The sequence below is a fragment of the Stenella coeruleoalba genome, assembly GCF_951394435.1.
Source record: "Stenella coeruleoalba genome assembly, chromosome: 1".
In the NCBI taxonomy this organism is placed as follows: domain Eukaryota; kingdom Metazoa; phylum Chordata; class Mammalia; order Artiodactyla; family Delphinidae; genus Stenella; species Stenella coeruleoalba.
The window spans coordinates 154,432,585-154,452,962 of record NC_137169.1 but is presented as its reverse complement, the minus strand read 5'-3'; the positions used below and the strand labels follow the sequence as shown (position 1 = coordinate 154,452,962).

At 43.6% G+C, this 20,378-nt stretch overlaps 1 protein-coding gene across 17 annotated transcripts in view; it reads left to right on the top strand.

The window, feature by feature from the left end:
- Nucleotides 1-238: 238 nt before the first annotated feature.
- The window catches only part of LOC307188557 (metabotropic glutamate receptor 7-like), a 49,886-nt gene continuing 29,746 nt past the window's right edge, over nt 239-20,378 (top strand). For 2 of the 17 annotated variants that reach the window (XR_013828991.1, XR_013828996.1), the window contains exons 1-4: nt 239-1,643; nt 10,947-11,028; nt 12,992-13,082; nt 18,046-18,088. Coding sequence is in view for 1 of the 17 variants with exons in the window: in XM_079925830.1 (XP_079781956.1) it covers nt 705-1,643; nt 10,947-10,982 (975 nt within the window). In the remaining 16 variants the exon portion in view is untranslated. Of the gene's footprint in view, nt 1,644-6,114; nt 6,454-6,567; nt 7,809-8,598; nt 8,663-10,946; nt 11,029-12,867; nt 13,087-18,045; nt 18,089-20,378 lie in introns of those variants that run through there. The other 15 variants (XR_013828993.1, XR_013828997.1, XR_013828990.1 and 12 more) reach the window with 13 other exon arrangements.

Below are 20,378 nucleotides of genomic sequence, written 5' to 3'. Positions count from 1 at the left end.
GGAAATGGGTAGGAGGGAGCCTTACACGTGTCAGCGCCAGAGAAGAAAGTGCGCTCTGCAGAGTTCTCAGTTGTTTCATCTCTTGCGATGAAAGGAAGAAAAGGAGCGAATCCGCCACAGATTTACTGGAGACCAGGGTTACTTCATCTGGCTCCGCCCACAGTAACCCCTGAAGACCAAAGATGCATTTCCATTCCCAGCATTTCTTGTTGGCGTCTTTCCCTACAGGCTAGCCCAGTGCCTGGCCCCGGAGAAGTCTCTGCGTAAAGGTTCTTTAGGTCATAAATCAGGCTCCTGTGTGTATGTGTGTTTTTCTTAGGAAAAACTGGCACAGACGAATTAGCAGTAGAGACTGGGGTCTCCCTACTACCCTTCATGCTTGGCGGCATCACCTTCGACTACCTCGCATTCTCCCGGCGCTGACAGCCCCGGCTCCGGACCTCAGGGTTGGAAGCAGTCAGCCCCAGCTAGAACCGCCCTGTCCGGGGCTGATGCCACCCTGTGCCTAGAATGTGCGTGTGGGTGCAGGCGGGCGAGCGAGCGGCTGCTACAGTGAGACCGAAGCAGGAGCTCAGCCTTCGCCTGCGACCTGCAATCCCCAGATTCCCTGGCGACCTCGAAACTCCCAATCAGAGGTACTCCCCCCCACAGCCGCCCACCCATTCCCTCCCCCCTTACCTCAGCACGCAGCCCCTCCCTGCGTGATGATGCAAAACCCTGGGGAGGGTGGGCGCTGGGAAGGGTGGGGAGAGCCTGAGAGCGAGCGAGGGTGGGAGGGAGTGGGCGGAGGAGGAGAGGGAGCCGAACGCGCATTTAAAGCGATAGCCATCCTCGCTCTCTCCCCAGTGCTGGGCTGTTGGAGAGCTCGAGCTGCAAGCCACCGAGCGCGAGCTCGAGCGCGGCGCGCTGGCCGGGGAACCCAAGAGCGCACTGCGCCCCAAGCTGGCAGGCGCCGCGGGACCCCCCACCCTCGCCGGCTGCCCTTCCCCGGGCGCCCCTACCCTCCTCGCCCGCAGGAGACCCTGGGCTTCCCCGGAGGAGCTCACCCCAAGGGGCCAGGACTCCGGCGAGCCCGCCACCGGCCCCTCGAGTGCCGCCGCTACCACCGCAGCCGCGGGAGCAGCATGGTCCAGCTGGGGAAGCTGCTCCGCGCCCTGACTTTGATGAAGTTTCCCTGCTGCGTGCTGGAGGTGCTCCTGTGCGTGCTGGCGGCGGCGGCGCGCGGCCAGGAGATGTACGCCCCGCACTCCATTCGGATCGAGGGGGACGTCACCCTCGGGGGGCTGTTCCCGGTGCACGCGAAGGGTCCCAGCGGAGTGCCCTGCGGCGACATCAAGAGGGAGAACGGGATCCACAGGCTGGAAGCGATGCTCTACGCCCTGGACCAGATCAACAGCGATCCCAACCCGCTGCCCAACGTGACGCTGGGAGCGCGGATCCTGGACACTTGTTCCAGGGACACTTATGCGCTCGAACAGTCGCTCACTTTCGTCCAGGCGCTCATCCAGAAGGACACCTCCGAAGTGCGCTGCACCAACGGCGAGCCTCCGGTTTTCGTCAAGCCCGAGAAAGTAGTTGGAGTGATTGGGGCTTCGGGGAGTTCGGTCTCCATCATGGTAGCCAACATCCTGAGGCTTTTCCAGGTAGGGGGCGCTCCCTCCGGGGCAGAGCGCGCCGTAGCTCCCCGCGCTCTTTATCCTGAAGGCTGGCTTGGACTCCAGGGGTGCGGGGTCTGGTCGGCCTTCGCTCATTTCCACCCTGGAGATCCTGCCGAATCCCTCCCACCTCACCCGAGGAGGTACTTTCCCTGCTTGATTCATTTCCCTTCCATCTCTCCCCTGTCCGCGCTCCACTCCATCCGGCTTGACATTCTGGATTTATGGCCCCATTGACAAGAAACAGTCTCCGAAAAACAAGGCGATGATTTAAATGGGTTTGCATTCGAGTGAAATATGGTTCCAAAACAGGCTTGTAAAAGTGCCGGGCTCCTGTGAGAGCCACTTAGGCGCAAGGAATGTGAAAGATGAGAAGACGCCTAGAAACTAGGCATTTCTCAACTCCCCAGCTTCCCTGCCCCAAGCCGCCCGACAAGCTGCAGCTCCCTTGGAAAATTTCGAGAAGAGCTTAGGGAGGCAGTTCTTAAACCGAAGGCTAGGTCTTCACCTACATTTGGACGTGAATTGCCCATTTCGCTCGGGTTGGATTTCCCGACCTGTAACCTGTCTCTGCGAGGGCATGGGGCGGAAGGCGTGGGGACTGTCCTCAAGCGGGGAGAAGCCACCGGCAGACGTGTCCCCAGGTGATTTGCTCTGGGCAGTTGTTTGCACCGTCTAAACTGCCTTTGCGATCCGGCCACTGGCAGGAGCCGGGCGATCAGCTTTCTACTCCTGCCAGCTCAGAGCCCGGAGGTGAGCTCATGCTAACTGCGAAACACAGTCGCTTTTTCTGCACCCACCCTGTGCCCATCCTTTCCCACGACCTCCCTAACGCAGCCCCCAACCCCAGTCCTGGGTTTTGAGGACGATTCTCAGAGCCAGACAAGAAGGCGCCTGGAGGGAGGCAGTAGGGTGCGCTGAGCAAGGCCGGGCGGTCCTCTAGCTCCGGGTGCAGGCGGGCAACGGCGGAAGATGCGAGGACGGCGGATCGGGCCCGCTGAGCGGTGGGCGGTGCTGCAGTGCTCTCTCACAGCCTGCTCCCGCAGCCTCGGCGCCACGGCTCCCGTGCCGCCCTGGGTATAGATGGATGGCTTCTGGATGAAGAAATTGAGTTTCAGGGTCTGCGTGACTATGGGTTCTCTTGTTTCTCTGTCTTTCTTCCTGTGTGTCTCTCTCCTTGTGTCTTTCTCCCTGCTTTTTTTTTTTTTTGTCTCTCTGTTTTTATGTTCTCCCTTTCAATTTCTGCCTCTCTTTTCCTTCTCTACCCCTATCTCCAAGTTTTTTATTCATCTCTGTCTTGAAGTGATCCTTTCCTAATGCACAGCTCTCTCCCTGCCTGGTAGGACCCAAGCTCAGTTAGTCCCTTCTCCAGATGTTCTGGCTGACCCTTATGCTCCCCATAGCTAAAAAGTCGGCTCCCTCTCAAGTGCCTTTCCTGAAGCATGTTGGGTTTCTGGAGGGGACTCCTTGTGAGATTCAAGCTGTCACTACATCAGCACCCAGGGCTATGAAGTTTGTGTTTGTGCCAGAAGGAGGGGTGCCTGTCTAAAGCTGCAGCCTGGTATGGCCCCTCTGAGCCTCTGAGCATCCCTAGCACCTGTTGAGTATGCCACCTCTAGATGTTTGCAAGGCCAAAAGTGCTTCTAGGCAGCCTTCACTTTGAGGTAATGCTTTCAGGAAGAGCCTGGGTTGTTGTAAGCAAAACCCAGAAGCACTTCCTTTACCTCTGAGCTTAAACTAGAGAACCTGAGGAGGCAGCGCTGCAGGGAGGATGAGGCCAGAGGTCACCTGAGAACCACAGGGGCAACTCACAGTATTTTTACTGGACCTCTGGGGGTTGAAGGCACATTTGCTGTTTGACATTTTTAAAATTATTTTGGTGCCTTCACTTGGAGCTTGGGAGCTTGCAGATGGGCCTGCCTGTCGAAAAAAGAGTGAAATCTTAAAGTCAAGAGAGAGCTTGCAGACTAGGCTGAAGGTTGTGTTTGCTGAAAAAGATTCCAGGGGGAGCTGATTCCTTCTCTGGTGTGTGGATCTGAGGCACTTGCAAGAAAAGAGAACGCTTGCCTTATGCTTAGTTCCCCCGTTCCCTGGGCTGGGAAGGAAAGGAACTGAATGCCAGCATTAGCAGTGTGCGTTGGGACCAAAACCATTCAGAGAAAACACTGTCATTTTCCTCTAATTTGCAAATTGCCGCTATTAATGTTGGATTGAACAGCTGAGGGAAAAGAGTCCCCAGTTTTCACCTGCATTTATTGAGAAGAGGCTGGTAGTAGGAGGGATGCACCAACTTGTAGCTTGTGCTGCAAGCTGGATATAAGCTTGGTGTGAGCATCCTGGTTAACCACTGCCCATGTTCAAATATACAGAGATAGATTCCCACAATCTCTTCCAGTAGCCTTATTTTTGCGTGTGATCTTAGAAGCTCCTGGCATGTAAGTCCAGTCCCCAGTTTCCCAGCCTCTGTAAACCTGCAAAATGAATAGAGAGAATAGTGGGACACAGACCCATTGTTCAAAGACACAGTCACTTTAGGGAAAGAGGAAAAGAACGGGTAGGTGAATCTTCTCTGGGATTGCAGGGTTCAGCTCAATGAAGACTGTCTTGTATAAAAGAAACTCCTCTAAATGGTTGAATTCTTAGCTCTCCAGAGATTTGAGTTTTCTTTTCCCCAGTCCCTGTGGGTTGCTGTGGGGAATGTGCCAAACCTATCATTTGAGATAAAAATTTATGGTGAGGTAAGCTTCTAGGCTGGGGGAAGGAAGACTTAGTGACTGAAATGGGGGATGCTAAGCACTGGGGGGCAGGAAGGAACAAGGAGCTAGTAATGGATGTAACAAATGTTGCAGCTGCCAGCAAAGCCTGGATTGAACTTCCTTCCTGAAAATGAGGACCCGGGCAAGAATGACCACTCAGATGTAAACAGTGTCTCTGACTGGGAATTCTCATCTGCCTGCCGGTGGGCCAGAGCTGAGCAAGTCCTTTCTCTCCTCTGTATGCACACTGAATTGGTTAGTAAGTGACATGTCAGAGGGCAGGAATCATATTCAGTGGATCTTTCAAATCCAGGAGTTTGAGGCTAATGAAATTAGTGTGTGGCCAGGGCTCTGCCAACTAGAATTAAGTCACTGCAGCCACCCTGCAATGCATTTTCAGCCTGAAGGGAGCATCAGGGAGGAATTTCGGGAGATTTGTTTCTGAGCCTGTACAAAATAATACTCTCCTAATGCTAAGAAAGATTAAATGTAAATTAATATTGACTACGAGTAACATATTTAAAAAATAATCGCCGAGTGGGGGATGGCTTAAAGTGGAGAGATTATATAATATGGTGTCCAAAGAATAAATCTCCTCTGACCACTGTTTCATCGGCTATAAGTAAGATATATTACAATGGAAAGTAATGGGAACGTTTTTATTCAAGGCTTCTCTGCTATTGACTTGAGAGCAAACACTCTGAGAGTAAATTACTCTTGCTATGTACTGACTCTGAATGAACAATATTTCATGTGCAGTGACATGGTCTAAGCTATAGACTTGGAATTGAATGGCATCTGTTTCAATTGTTTTGTTCTCTCAAGAGCAACTAGATAGAAAAAAGTGGTCAATTTGACCCTTGTGGGAGCGTGTTGCAAATCTAAACCTGTGTCCCTCATACCATAAATGAAATACATTTGTAAATTTGTAAGTGTTTTCCTTCTGTTCATTGATGCTTGAGTATAATCTCAAACTTTGGGAGCAACATTTTATACCTAAGTACTTGGTTTTCTTCCTTTCTTCTTTCTCTTTCTCCTCTCTCTCTCTCTTTCTGTTTCTATCTCTCGCTCTCTCTCTCTTTCTCCATCTTATATGTAATTGGATAGAACTGGGCACCTAGGATGATGTGGTGTTACTATAGTGGGATTTTTTTTTAAAAAAAAAAACAACTCTAACTTACCCTTTTAAAAATTTCATAAATACAGGTGTCAGTGCCATTTGGAATAGTCTCTATAACAATTTCTGTCTCCACATTTACTGTGTTTCAGCAAATTTACCTAACAGATGGTGAGTGGGCAATTTTTAAAGGGGCATTTTTTAAAAGAGCGGAGAGGGAAGGAATAGAGACAGGCACATACTATATTTGAAGTTACCTCCACGTGTATTTTATGTATGTATACCCATACAATTAAGAAGTCTTTGGATGTTTTATCTTCAAGAATAATTCAGATAATGGATTACTTGAATATCATAAACATTTAGGGTTTAACAGATTTGTTACATATAGATGTTGTATCATGGATTTAAAAGACCATAGCCAGCGGGCAGCGGCGGGCGGAGCGACCGAGGGGCGGCGCGGGCTGGGCGGCGGGTGCGGGGGTCGGTGCTTCCTCGTGGTGGAGCGCTGGGGTTCGCCGGAGACGCCGGGTTGCTCCGCGTTGCCAGGTTACCGAGCGCGTGCCCCGCGCCCGCTCTTCCGCCCGGGCCGCCCTCGGCGCCGCCTGAGCCGCGGTGCGGGCTGCGCGGGGCGCCGGTTCCGCGGAAGCCTGGGTCGGGCGCTGCGTGCGGGACTCTCGTCGCTCGTGGACGGGGCGCGAGCGCGCGGGGGACGTAGGGCGCCGACCTGGGCCTACCCGGCGCTCCGGCTCCGCTCAGGGCGCCCGCTCAGGGGCCTCCGGCGCGAGGCCCCCTTTGTGGTCAAGACGGCGGCGCCCCGGCGGGCCGCGCCGAGGTGAGCTGGAGCCGGGCCCGGAGAGGGGCGAGTCTGCCACGCCCAGGACTTGGACCCCGGGCTGGTCTCCCGTCTCCCGGGGAGCGGCGGGTGAGTGGGCGCGGCCGCGCGTAGGTCCCTCTCGTGGGGTGGTCAGCTCTCCGTGCGTCCGCAGACTTCTGTCGTCTGATAGTCAGATCTGGGGTGGCCCAGGTTGGAGGCGAGGGTGCTTGACTGGGGAAACCTGAGGGGTTTAAGGACTCTATTGGGATCGTTTCAGACCCCAGCAAGAAGCTGAGCAAGTTTTCTCCTCTCTTCCCGGCTAAGTTTTCTCCCTTCTCTGAAGGCGCCAGCTTTTCTGAATCACCTTGTTACCCGGGGGGATACAGTTGGTGGTTCTGACCGTGGAACGTAGGACCCGGCGCGGGGAAGCCTGAGCTGGTTCTAGTTACTTTGTTGGCAAAGCACTTGCCTTGTCTTTGGAATCTTTGTGTATGTAACCGACGTTGGGAAGAGCCAGCGTTTTCTCCTCCAAAACACTGCGAAGGGTAACTTTATACGTAAGAAACAAGTGGGCGTTCACATCCATCTCTTTTCCAACCACTGAGTTTTGGTTGTGTTTCCTTTCTTTAAGTTTGTCTCGTTCTGAAGTGATAACAAAAACAAAACAAAACAAAAAAAGACTATAGCCAATTACACAAAGTATACTCTAGTCTCAGTCCTGCCATTAATTAGCTTAAGTCATTTAATTTTTCTAGGCCTCATTTTTCTCATGTGATGTTTTTTCTTTGAAAAAGTATAGTTTCTAGAAGTCTCTAATCTCTGTGTCATAGTTCAGCTTGGAGAAAACCTGTTCTTATCCAAACTCCATGACATTGTATTTCCAGCTCCAACTTTGGACTTTGAGTGAGTTGGGGGCAACTTTTTAAGGATATTTTCACACAGCTTTTTTAGTTAATATCAGTCTAGCTGACTTGTCATACTCAGACTTTCTCCCATATTCTTTTACCAGTGTGTTCCTTAGTCATATATATAAAGACTGTTGTGGGAAAAATGACCTCCTGGGTCAGCTTACTGCATGGTCATCGACACAGCGCAGGGAGTAAGATTCTGTGGATTTTACAGAAGCAGATACAGGTTTCATTATCCATGTCCTCTCCCCTTTCATCTTACAAAAACAGCAGGCTTTTCTTGGAGAACTGCCAGATAATGCCATCCTGCCTCCTCACGGCCCGGGGATGAGTCGCCCAGGGACTGAACTCCAGTAAAGCAGGTGATTGGCTCATGGGTAGGCATCTGACCTCGGCTAAGGCTATCAGACTCCTCCCCAGGACTTTTGTCTCAGAGAAAAATGGAAGAATTGTCTTTTCTCTCTGGAATTTCTAAGCTGGGGAGATATGACTCTGGGACTCCCAGTGACCATCCAGCACAAGAAGAGACTTTCTGTAAAATAAAGTCTTGCAGAGGTAAGCAGGGCTGAGCGATGGAGAGAGAGCTGGAACCCTGCTGATACTCTGGAACTTCCAGATCCAACTGTATCTGAATATGGCTGCATCCCTGAACTTCTAGTACTTGTTTGTTGAGGTTGTTGTTGTTTGGTTTTTGTTTTTAAATTTCCTTTGACTATTTTGAATTTGTTTTCAGTAATGTGCATTTGAAAGCATCATAGCTGAAAGAGCTAATTTCCTACATTAATGTCAGGTTTGCTGACTGGCATTCCTTAAGTGAAAAGTAATATCCTCTATTTTCTTTAAATAAAATCCTTCTAGCTCAGGTTTGAGTATTCAAAACTCTGCCTCCTACCCGCCTCTTTCCAACATTTACTGTATCACCTTGAAGCATTTGTGACCGCATCTTTCCCATCTAGACGCAGTTGAGAGAGAGAGCAAATACTTCTGATATAAACTGCAACCTCTACGCCTCCTACCTGGAAGCTTTAGAACATACTTGATTCTTGTCATTAAAGCAAATCTTGTGTTGTTGTCTCCAGGGCACAGAAGCATTTTCATGGCATAATGGAGTACAAAGTACATTAAGCCTAACTCTACTTCTCACCTTCTTTTACTTTAAATAGGCAGAAAAGAACAATCTCAAACACATTTTCCCAACAAATAAAATACATATACGATTATGTTTAGAAGACATTTATGCAACATATAGTTAGACTGATTAATTAATGGACCTCTCGCCAATTGGCACAGTAAATATATATGTTCAATGTGCTTAATTAAAAAGAAGACAATAACATATTTACAGGTTAATTATCTGAGAAGAGTATTGTGCCAGCACACTTGATACTACAGTATTTCATGTTTGACAGGTAATCTTCTTTCAATTATATTTACTGCTAAATGTTTCTTGGATCAAGCTATTAAATTATAAGGTCAAAAGTAAAATGATATGAAATTACAATGATAAAGGGACACGTATCCCACTTTATGAGAATAGAAGTTATAATTTCTTTTCAATACTACTACTAGTGACCACAGTACTAATTTGAGCCCTTACTATGAGCCACTGTGCCCATATACATTTAGTTCTTACAGTAGTTCTGCAAAGGGCATATAATAATCCACACTGTAAAGCTGAAGAAAGTGCTTCTCATAGCTGAAAGTCACATAGCTGGTGAGTGGCAAAGTCTAGATTCAAACTTAGAGTCGTCTGACAATGCCCAGGTTGTTGACCACTATGTACACTGCTCAATTGTTGCACCAGTAAAGAAGTGCTTGAAATAATTATAGATTTGCCTACCCTGAAACTGCAGTGATTTAAAGACATCAAAGTTGCCAGTTGCTTAACCACATCTACTTACTGTAAGAAATTACATTTTATTTCATTTCTAAAACAAGATTAATTCTGCAGGCCCATCGAAACTTGAGCACACAAATCCTACCTGCAAATGAAAGATGCTTGTTTTCCATTATTCAACAGATGGCCCTGTACAGAGGCAATAAATATATAGTAGAATTTTCATTCAAATAAATGAGAGGTTTCTTCTTGTCCTGATTCAGTGCCCATCATTATGGATTATGATGGCTCTTCCCAAACTTTACTTCAGTCACTCCACTCTTTCTACAAAACTCCAGTAATGGAATCCATCATTCAGATATATGTGCAAAGCGAAAGGACTGTATTAATACAGTTGCTGAAAGTCAAGTTGATAGAGCACAGGAAATACATCCTAATAAATGCAGCATTAATGTGTGTGGGCCTTGGAGTGAGGGGTAGAAGAATTTTCAGTTTAATGGAATATTTTGCCTCTTGCTATGAAAGTGTGGCTTAATAGTCTTGTAATTGGTCATTTACAGAATCCTCCATCTCTGGGTTTCATGCTTTCTTTACTCTGCAGCTGTTGATTCCTTCTCTTGTTCTGGATGGAGGATAGCAACGAAGCCACTTCAAAGGGCTCAGCCTGCCTTTTTGTGTTATTGTTTAGATGAAGATATTTCCATTTATTAAAGCACACTATTTAAACATTTTTATCATGTTTCAAACTTGACTGTGTTCTGAAGGTATGAGCACAGGCAGACATAATGGGGGATGTTTTCCAGGAGAGAACATACCCTTATCAAAGGAATTATCAGAATTTTCATGTATGGATTGAGAATCAAATTCTGGAGTTAGACCTGAATTTAAATTCATACTCACAACTTATTACCAGTCTCATCTTGATCAAATGGTTACCACACCTCTCATCAATTTCCTTATCTTTGAAAGCGGAATAAGAGAAGTATGCCTGGTGGAGTTACACATAAAGCTCATCTGATAGAATATTCATAAGGATTTTGCACAAACTATACATGGAAATATTTTAGCACCGAGTTTAGCATGCGATTCGTCTTCAGTACATTTAAGAGCTATTATTTTATTATTATTATGCTATCATTAAATATCACTATTACCTAAATGTCATTATTGCTAAAATTGCTGTAAAACTACCGCAATAACCCATGATGAATTCCCCTCTTCTGTTTCCTTTGTTTAAATGGAGAATATATATATAAATCTAGACAGAGAACAGAGTGAGAATTTCCATGGCACTGATTAAAACAAATCCTGAATTGCATGGACTTAAGATAGCAGAGAAGGGCTTCCCTAGTGGCGCAGTGGTTGAGAGTCCACCTGCCGATGCAGGGGACATGGGTTCGTGACCCAGTCCGGGAAGATCCCATATGCCGCGGAGCGGCTGGGCCTGTGAGCCATGGCTGCTGAGTCTGCGCGTCCGGAGCCTGTGCTCCGCAACGGGAGAGGCCGCAGCAGTGAGAGACCTGCGTACCGCAAAGAAAAAAAAAAAAAAAAAGATAGCAGAGAGGCTAAGAGATTTGAAGTTAGACATCCCCAAGTGTGAATTCTACTGTGACCCTCTTCTAGCACTAGAACCTTGAGGAAGTTGCTTAAACTTTCTGAGCTTTACTACTAGTTTCCTCATCTGTATCTTTTTCAGGACTGTTTATCAAGCATCTTCCTGTTCTCTATGCTTGGACGTATCAATGAATAAATTAGACAAGAGCCTTTGCCTGCGTGCTCCTTCTTGCATGCTTTCTCCCTCCTTACACTCTCGTGTGGAAACGGATGTTATAAATAAATTCTATGCTTTGTCACAGGTTGATGGGCGCTACGGGATAAGGAAAAGGATGTGAAGCTCACTGAAGAGGCTTGGGTTGGGAGTGCTGGAGGAGTGTACAGGTAGGTTCTGATTTTAAATAGGGTAGTCAGGGTGGATTTTATAAGTTGACATTTGAGCAAAGACTTGAAGTGAGGGAGTTGTCAGAATGTATGAGGGGGAGACCACTCCCTGGGAGCAAGAATAACCAGTCCCAAAACTCTAAGGCAGAAATATGCCGGGCAGCTTGGAGGAATATCAAGGAGGCCACCCTGGCTGACTTAGTCAGTGGAGAGGAAGAGACAGCAGGAGGGCTGGAGATCAGATATGTGATGGGATGGATTGTGTAAGTCCTGGGAGGCCATCACATGCATTGTGTCTTTTACTCTAAATGTAGGCAGCCAGGGGCAGGATTTTAGCCGAGGTGTGGCATGAACTGTCTCTTGTTTGAAAAGCATAACTCTATCTGTGGTCTTGAGGATGTGGGGAGAGAGTGGAGTCAGGGAGAATCTTGGGAGGCGACTACAGGATCCTCGAGGTCTATGTTGGTGGCCTGCACCAGGCTGCTAGCGGCTGGTAATTCTCAGAAGTGGCACATTGGGAAGGTTGTGACAGCATTTCGTGGTAGATTGAAAGCAAGAATGGAAAGGAAGAGGGGGTCAAGGGTGAATTCGAGATTTAGGGCCTGGGGAACGGGAAAGGTGTGGTTACTGTCACCTAAGATGGAAAAAGTTTGGGGTAGAGCATGTTTGCGGGATTAAAGACCAGTTTTGGAGGTATAAGATTTGAGATGTTTTCGTGACGTCCAAGTAGAGATGCTGAGTACACAGTTGGATACACAAGTCTGCAGTTCTGAAGAAAGGTCTAAACTAGAGATACACTTTAATACAATGGAGATATTAAGAATAATTACATGGAAGCGCTGTTTTAAAGATAAAATGAAGTAATGCAGTTAGCAGTCTGTCTTCTCAAAACATTTAATAACTGTTAGCTAAAATAATTACCTGAAATGAAAAAATACCTATAGTTTGTTTTGTTGTTTGCAGTAAAAGTGAATAAAATGTCACAATTATTTTAATAGTATTTGTGACACAGTAGTTTTAGTTAAGACACCATGACTACAAACATTTACAATAAACATTTCAGTCTCCTACTTTTCACTCTGATAGGGTACTTGGAACCATATTTTGTAAGGTTTAAGTTAGTTGTCATAGGGTACCTCTTTAATTAGAAGTAATTCTGAACTGTCTAGTTCCATGCAGTTTTATATACATATATGTATAATTATTATTTGATGATTTATCAAACTCAGTTGAAAATTTGCATCACTGATATACATTAGAATTTAAGCGTTTACCCAGGTATTCAAGGAAAAAAATGTACTTGTCTTGTAATTTCCATAGGGGTACTTACTTTCACATCTTCCCTTCACTTTGCAATTGAAAACATGGCAGGGGAAATATTATCTTACTGGTCTTTGAGTTCCCCTTAGCTATCTGCAAGTCCTTAAACAGCCTTTGTGGCTTAACCAAAATTCTCTTCCATCTTCATTCCGCTAACAGATATTGGTCTAAGCATGTACTTATACTAAAAAATGCATGACCACGTTGTCTCTACACATCTGTAATTTTATGTTAACACTATCATTATGTAAGCTATACTTTAATTGTAATTATAACAGATTTTATGTCAACACACATCCATTTCTAGTGTTCATCTGGTGTTCAAGGGGAGAGCAGCATGTCGTAAATTTTATCAAAATATAACATCTGAAGAATAGAACAGAGGGTAATTGTGTAATTCTGTATTCACTCTAATTAAGTTCAGTGGAGTTGGCATAATAGAATTAAGATGAAAAAAAAAAAGACTTTGAGGTACCTTGGCTCCCTCTCCTAACACACCCTTTTCGTATCCGAGAGCAGAGACTCAGCACCTTTCTGTACAGAAATGGAGACAGGAAGAGGCCAGAGGATGAATGACAGGCACGAATGAGGTGGAACTTTGAAGAGCAACATGGAAATGAAATACTTCTTTTGTATTTGGTAGGTGGGGAAAATGTACCAGCGTGTATGCCTACTGGGACCATGTTTTCCAGAACAGTTAAGCCCAGTGTCAACTATGCTGTCCCACCTTCCTCGTAAGTAGGAACATACTGTTACTTGAATCTTTGCTGCCTGTTTCTTGATACCTGGTTGAGAAGATTATCACAGGAACTGCATCTTGTTAGCAAATACACTGTTTTGAAATGATTGACACTCACTGAAGTGTGGCAACTCCAAGCTTGCTCTCTCTTGATCTTGGACTATTTAAGTCTGGAGTGCAGGAGTGGGTTATGGGGAAAGACCATTGGAATTCTTATGTCTTCAGCATAATGGTTATAGCGTAATGGTTAGGAGTGTAGGTGCTGGTTCAAATCTCTGCTTTCCACTTGCTAACCATATGAGCTTGGGCAATTTACCTGATTACCTGAACCTCAATACTCCTGCCTATAAAATGATGTTAATAATATTTCATCCCCATAGACTTGTTTTCAATGTTAAAATGAAGTCACTTACACCAAGCACTTAATACAATGCCTAGAGCATAGTAAAGTCTATTATTATTACTATTACTACTACTACTACTATTATTATTATTACTATCACGATGCCAGGTGCTATTTTTCCTATGCCTTATTCCATTATCTTCTGCCCTGTCCCCCCATTTCTGTCTTGTTTCTGTACAAGGGTAGGTTTGTCACAGAGCATTTTCTTTCCCTAGTGTCTGACTCTTAGTCATCAAGGTGACTGGTCCACGACCCGGCATTCATTGCTACTCGTTGAAGCAACCCATTTTGAGAAGGGGAGTTGGATATTGATGCCAAGTTGGGTCAAGGAGAGAGAATTTTCTCTCTTCTGCACTCAGCTAAGTGAAATATTCAGGCCTCAGAAGGAGAATCAGGCAAAGGGCAACATGCTTAATTTCATACCTTAGTGATTAAGAACAAGTCAGACAGGCTAGATTTGAACTCATTTCCGTCATGTACTGACAACGGGATCTTAGGTGCTTTTGTAACCCGTCCTGTTACATACAGGAATTCCATAATTCCTGTTATGGAATGGGGCTTGGTGATAGAAGCCTGGTTTGTCCTCCACTGATAAAACTAAGACATACTCATATGAGTTTATAGGCATCTTGAAGCCGTGGGATAGTAACACACATGAATCTTACCATTTTTGCCTGGGATTAATGATATAAAGACTTTGGATTTGGGTATGGAAAATGGGTACAATTATGGGCGTGTTGGTTCTACATATATATGGACATCACGTGTCATCAGCCTGCAGCTACCTGCCATTCCTCACTACTCCTTCTTTTCACAAACCAAACAAGTACCTTCTTATCTCTCCTGTGGATAAGCTCTTGACAGTGGCACTAGGGCCTCCCTCAATAAGTACATCATTGGCTAAACCAGTGGTTTCTCAGATATGCTCATTGAACAACCCTTAAGGTGGATTGACATTCCACTGCCTAGAATAGAATATGGTGTTCTTTAGGAATCGGGGGGAAAATATAGGCCACCAGATGTACTTTCTTTAATTTAAATTGTATATCTATCTATCTATCTATCTGTCTATCTATCTATATATATATGAACAATTGTTATATATGTGTATGTATACTTGTTCATATATATGAATGATTTAAAATTGAAGAGAGATATATATATATATACACACATATATATATATATGTATATTTAAATTTTGGCTTCTGTTAGCAAGTAGTAAATTAAATTATTAGCAGATCCATACTGCAGGGAAATAACCAATCAGATTTCGTTCAGTTGCTCGCTTTTTTGTAGATTTATGGTTGTGATTTTATATCTGCAGGTATGTTTGCTGAAGAAAATATTTCTACCACTTTACACGAAATTAAATTCATTTAATACCAATGCGGCATGTCTCAAATGTCTTAATACAGTTTTAATCTTTAATCGCATCAGAAGTATGAAATTAGAAACATACCCCAAAATCATTTGAAGATATAATTACTTTCATTTCCCTTATACTTTTGAGACTTTTGAAAAATAAGTATTTAGTTGTACTTATCTGTTTCTGTCTCTCTAAGGATAGCAAACACTGAAACACAATTCTTTTTAAAAGTCAATATTAAAAATATATTGTCCAAGATGATCAAAACTAAGGAAGTGGCAAAGAAATTCAAAAATTTAAACTTTCAAAGGGTGCTTTTTTTGTGAATGTGTAGTACTTCTTCTTCTGAAGGAATTAATCTTTTTAAAAATTTAATTAACTTATTTTTTATTGAAGTATACTTGGTTTACAGCGTTGTGTTAATTACTGCTGTACAGCAAAGTGACTCTGTTATACATATGTATATACATTCTTTTTCATATTCTTTTCCATTATGGTTTATCACAGGATATTGAATATAGTTCCCTGTGCTATATAGTAGGACCTTGTTGTTGAGCCAATCTATATATACCAGTTTGCATCTGCTAATCCCAAACTCCCAGTTCATCCCTCTCCCACCTGCTTCCCCCTTGGCAGCCACCAGTCTATTCTCTATGTCTCTGATTCTGTTTCATAGATAGGTTCATTTGTGTCATATTTTAGATTCCACATATAAGTGGTATCATGGTATTTGTCTTTCTCTTTCTGACTTACTTTGCTTAGTATGATAATCTCTAGTTGCATCCATGTTGCTGCTGCAAATGGCATTATTTCATTCTTTTTTTTATGGCTGAGTAGTATTTCATTGTATATACGTACCACATCGTCTTTATCCATTCGTCTGTTGATGGACATTTAGGTTGTTTCCATATCTTGGCTATTGTGAATATTGCTGCTGTGAAGATCAGGGTGAATGTGTCTTTTTGAATTATAGTTTGGTCTGGATATACGCCCAGGAGTGGGATTGCTGGATCATATGGTAGGTCTATTTTTAGTTTTCTGAGGAACCTCCATACTGTTTTCCACAGTGGCTGCACCAACTTACATTCCCACCAACAGTGTTGTAGGAGGGTTCCCTTTTCTGCACACCCTCTCCAGCATATGTTATTTGTAGACTTTTTAATGATGGCCATTCTGACTGGTGTGAGGTGGTACCTCATGGTAGTTTTGATTTGCATTTCTTTAATAATTGGCAGTGTTGAGCATCTTTTCATGTGCCTATTGGCCATCTGTATTTCTTCTTTGGAGAAATGTCTCTTTAAGTCTTCTGCCTATTTTTTTGATTGGGTTGTTTGCTTTTATTGTCATCAAGTTGTATGAGCTGTTTGTATATTTTGGAAATTAAGCCCTTGCTGGTCGCATCATTTGCAAATATTTTCTCCCATTCTGTAGGTTGTCTTTTCATTTTGTTTATGGTTTCCTTTGCTGTGCAAAAGCTTGTAAGTTTGATTCGGTCCCCTTTATTTTCATTTTTATTTCTATTGTCTTGGGAGACTGACCTAAGAAAACATTGGTATGATTTATGTCAGAGAATATTTTGCCTGTGTTCTCTTCTAGAAGTTTTATGGTGTCATGTCTTATGTTTAAGTCTTTAAGACATTTTGAGTTTATTTTCGTGTATGGTGAAAGGATGTGTTCTAACTTCACTGGTTTATATAAGGCTGTCCAACTTTACCAACACCACTTGCGGAAGAGACTGTCTCTTTCCTATTATATATTCTTGCCTCCTTTGTCAAAGATTAATTGTCAAAGATTAACTGAGGTGTGTGGGTTTATTTCTGGGCTCTGTATTCTGTTCCATTGATCCATATGTCTGTTTTTGTGCCAATACCACGCTGTTTTGATTACTGTGACTTTGGAGTACTGTCTGAGTCTGGGGTGGCTATGCCTCCAACGTTGTTCTTTTTCTTCAGGATTGCTTTGGCAATTCTGGGTCTTTTATGGTTCTGTATGAATTTTAGGATTATTTGTTCTAATTGCGTGAAAAATGTCATGGGTAATTTGATAGGGATCGCATTAAATCTGTAGATTGCTTTGGGTGGTATGAGCATTTTAACAATACTAATTCCTCCAACCCAAGAACATGAGATGTCTTTCCATTGCTTTGAATCATCTTCACTTTCCTTTATTAATGTCTTACAGTTCTCAGCGTATAAGTCTTTTGCCTTCTTGGTGAGGTTTATTCCTAAGTATTTTATTTTGAGGGTTGTGATTTTAAAAGGCATTGTTTTTTTACATTCCCTTTCCGATATTTCATTGTTGGTATAAAGAAATGCAACCAATTTCTGTATGTTAATCTTGTATTCTGCTACCTTGCTGAATTCGTTTATCAGTTGTAGTAGTTTTCATGTAGAGTCTTTAGGGTTTTCTATATATAGTATCATATCATCTGCATCTAATGACAATTTTACCTCTTCCTGAAGGAATTAATCTTGAAGTTCTACTAGGACTTTTGGGATACCTGTTTTAATGAGCCATACTTCCTGCCTGAGAGTGCACTATGCACCAGAGATTCTAGAATTAGCATAATAAAACTAATAATGCAAACAACAGCAACAAATCTTCACAAACCTTCCTTGCAAGGAAGTAAAGTCCACTGGAAAAACAGACAAGTGAAACACACATTCAAAATGGCAGTGATTCTCAAACATTTATGTGCTGAAAAATCATGACAAGCATGATAACCAGGGCAATTACTAGAGCCCTTCTCCAGCTGGTCAGGTGTAAGGTCCTGTAACTCTATTTTTGGTGAATGCCTCCAGGAGAGTCTGAGACAGATGTTCTCAGTTGTCGTCAACCTTTAGTGTGCATCAGATTTGCCTGGGAATATTGTTAAAACACAGATTGCTGGGCTCCAGTGCCAGAGTTCTAACCAGTTCCCAGGTGTGGCTGATATTGCTGGCCCAGGGACCACATTTTGAGAACCACCTTTCAAAACTCTGCAGTATGCGGTTGTGTGTGTTGTGAATGAGATGGGCCCAGAGAACCAAAGGAGGGCAAAGGGACTCTGCCCTAAATTAGTCAAAGGTAACAATAGCAGCTAGAATTGATTGACCCAAGAAAAAATTATAAGAACTTTACCTGCATTTGCTCATTTAATCCTTTCAGTAAGGTACATAGGTGCTACTTAGTGTTTCTCTTTTACAGGGGTGTCCAGAGAAGGTAACTACTTTGCCCATGTCCTAAACTGGTAAGTAACAGATTAAGAATTCAAGTCTAGGAAGTCTGATTCCAGAGCCCACACCTCTACCCTTTCTGCATGTAGAGAGGAGTAAAGGGTTGTCAGTGAAGCCTTCCTGGGGGCCCTGGCCTCTGAGTGTAGATAGAAGGATGAGTGGACATAAAGATCATTATTTGTGTGTGGTGGGGGTAGGGGAGGAACTATCAGGGCTTCCAGAAGAGCCCGCCCTCCCCATACATCTGCTATAAGCAAGTCTGATGATCAGGAGTCCGGAACATGAGTATGACTATGGGATACTGAGAAGGGTTCTAGAACCCTGAGGTTAGAGTTCTGGATCAGTTAGTAGGTAACAGAAAGTGAATGAGTGATTTACCTTACTTTCCACGGGTAGCAGGAAGTTTGGAGATAGTCCCTCTAGCGTTAGTCCAGCTGCTGAAGGGCATCACCAGGGGACTGGGTTGCTTCGCTCTTCCAGCTTCCACATCTCTAGCATGTCCACATAGCTTCAAAGTGACCCCAGAATCTCCAATAGTGTTCCAACAATTTGGGCAGGAAGAAAGAAGAGGAAAAAAAAAAGAAATTAAGTAAGAAAAAAAAGGCAGTGTCTAACTCAGAGAGCAAATTTTTTACCACAGATGGTCAGCAGACTTGCACTTAGATCTCATCAGCTCGGATTTTAAACTGGCCACCTTAGCCTTAAGGATAATGGGGTCTCCTAAACCAGGGCTCTGATAGTAAGGAATAAGGAGAGAGTGGTACTGATTAGCAGTGCCTGCTGTCCCAAACAAATATTATCCCCAAACTATTTTTTTTATCCTATATTTTACTTTAAAGAATGGAGGGGAAACATTATGTATCTGTAAATAGCCTTTTAGAAAGGGTACAATTATATAGTTATACAACCCCCTAGAGGGCTCCTTTCTTCTAAAATCTCTTTAAAAACTGTTCAAGGTTAAAGACATTTTTATCTTAATTTAGTAACTTGCAGTCGATTATCTTGGAATGACATCCTCTCTCTGCAGATGTTCTGTCAGGCTTTAGAAAATTCTAGAAGTTGACAGAGAAGTGTTATGGTACATGTATTTGCAATATGCACGTCTTTGAAATGAAATCCATTTAGGGACCAAAAGGCATTTCATGTCTTTGCTATACATTTTCACATATTTGCCTTTCCAGAATTCCTTTGAGCAAATCTGTTAGATGTAACCCATCCGTTTCTCCGATCTGAATTCTTTATTACTAAACATTCTTCAGTAAGCTCTCACTCCCCTCTGTCAAAGGCGTTTCTCTGGGTCCTCACCCTTCTCATCTCATATGTGAATGCGTATCTTAAACTGAAGCAACAGTCTGCTATGACTTCTCCATAACTTGAAGAACCCGTCTTTGTGGGAAAAAAAGTAGACTTACTAACTTAAAAGGTAAAATGCGCGCAATGTTTCTGAGAATTAAAAACTAAGATAAAAACATAAGCAATGGAAAAAACTTACAGTGGATCCTTTTCAAAGACTATTTTACAGAGAAGGCAACTGAGGTTTAAAGAAAAAAATGCGTTAGTTAAACACTAAATAATAAACCTTAAACCTCAGTGGAGCAACACATGGACAGTTCATTTCTCACTCACTCAGGAGTGTAGTATGGACTTTGGTGGTCTGAGGGTCAGTTTTCTGCTCAGTTATTCAGGGACCCACCACCTTCATCAAGTGGCTCTACGTTTGTCCTAAAAAGGAAAGGAGAGAGGAAGCTGCAAGCTACAATTATCAACTCGTTATCCTTCAGACGTAAACTCTTCAGGTCACCTCTGGTCACATTCTTTGGGATAGAACCATACCCAGATGCAAGCGGAGATGGAGAATGTTGTTCCTATCTTGGTCCTAGTGATGCCTCTACAGGCTAATTAAAGTGTAGTCAACAGCTCGTTGTTTCTGCCACAATGAGTGATTAGCCTAAGACTGTGGATTAATTATGTGTGTGTGTCACATATACATATAATACACACAAACATATATATGTGTGTCTATATATACATTTTTTAGCATGAGTTGACACATGGGGCTTCTGCCGTATCAAAAGAGTACAAACTGCCTCTTGTTGCTTTTTCTTAATTGAAGTTGACTACTACTATCTATTTCCCTTCACTTTGCTACCCCCCCCCCGCCTTTCAGTATTATATGAAAATTCTGAAAGAAATAATTTCCAAGTTTCCAGTGCTTTTAAAGGTAATAGAATACTCAGACCTTAACAATTTTCCTGTGTGAAACTTTTGCCAGACTAAAATAGTTAACTTATGAAAAGTAAATTT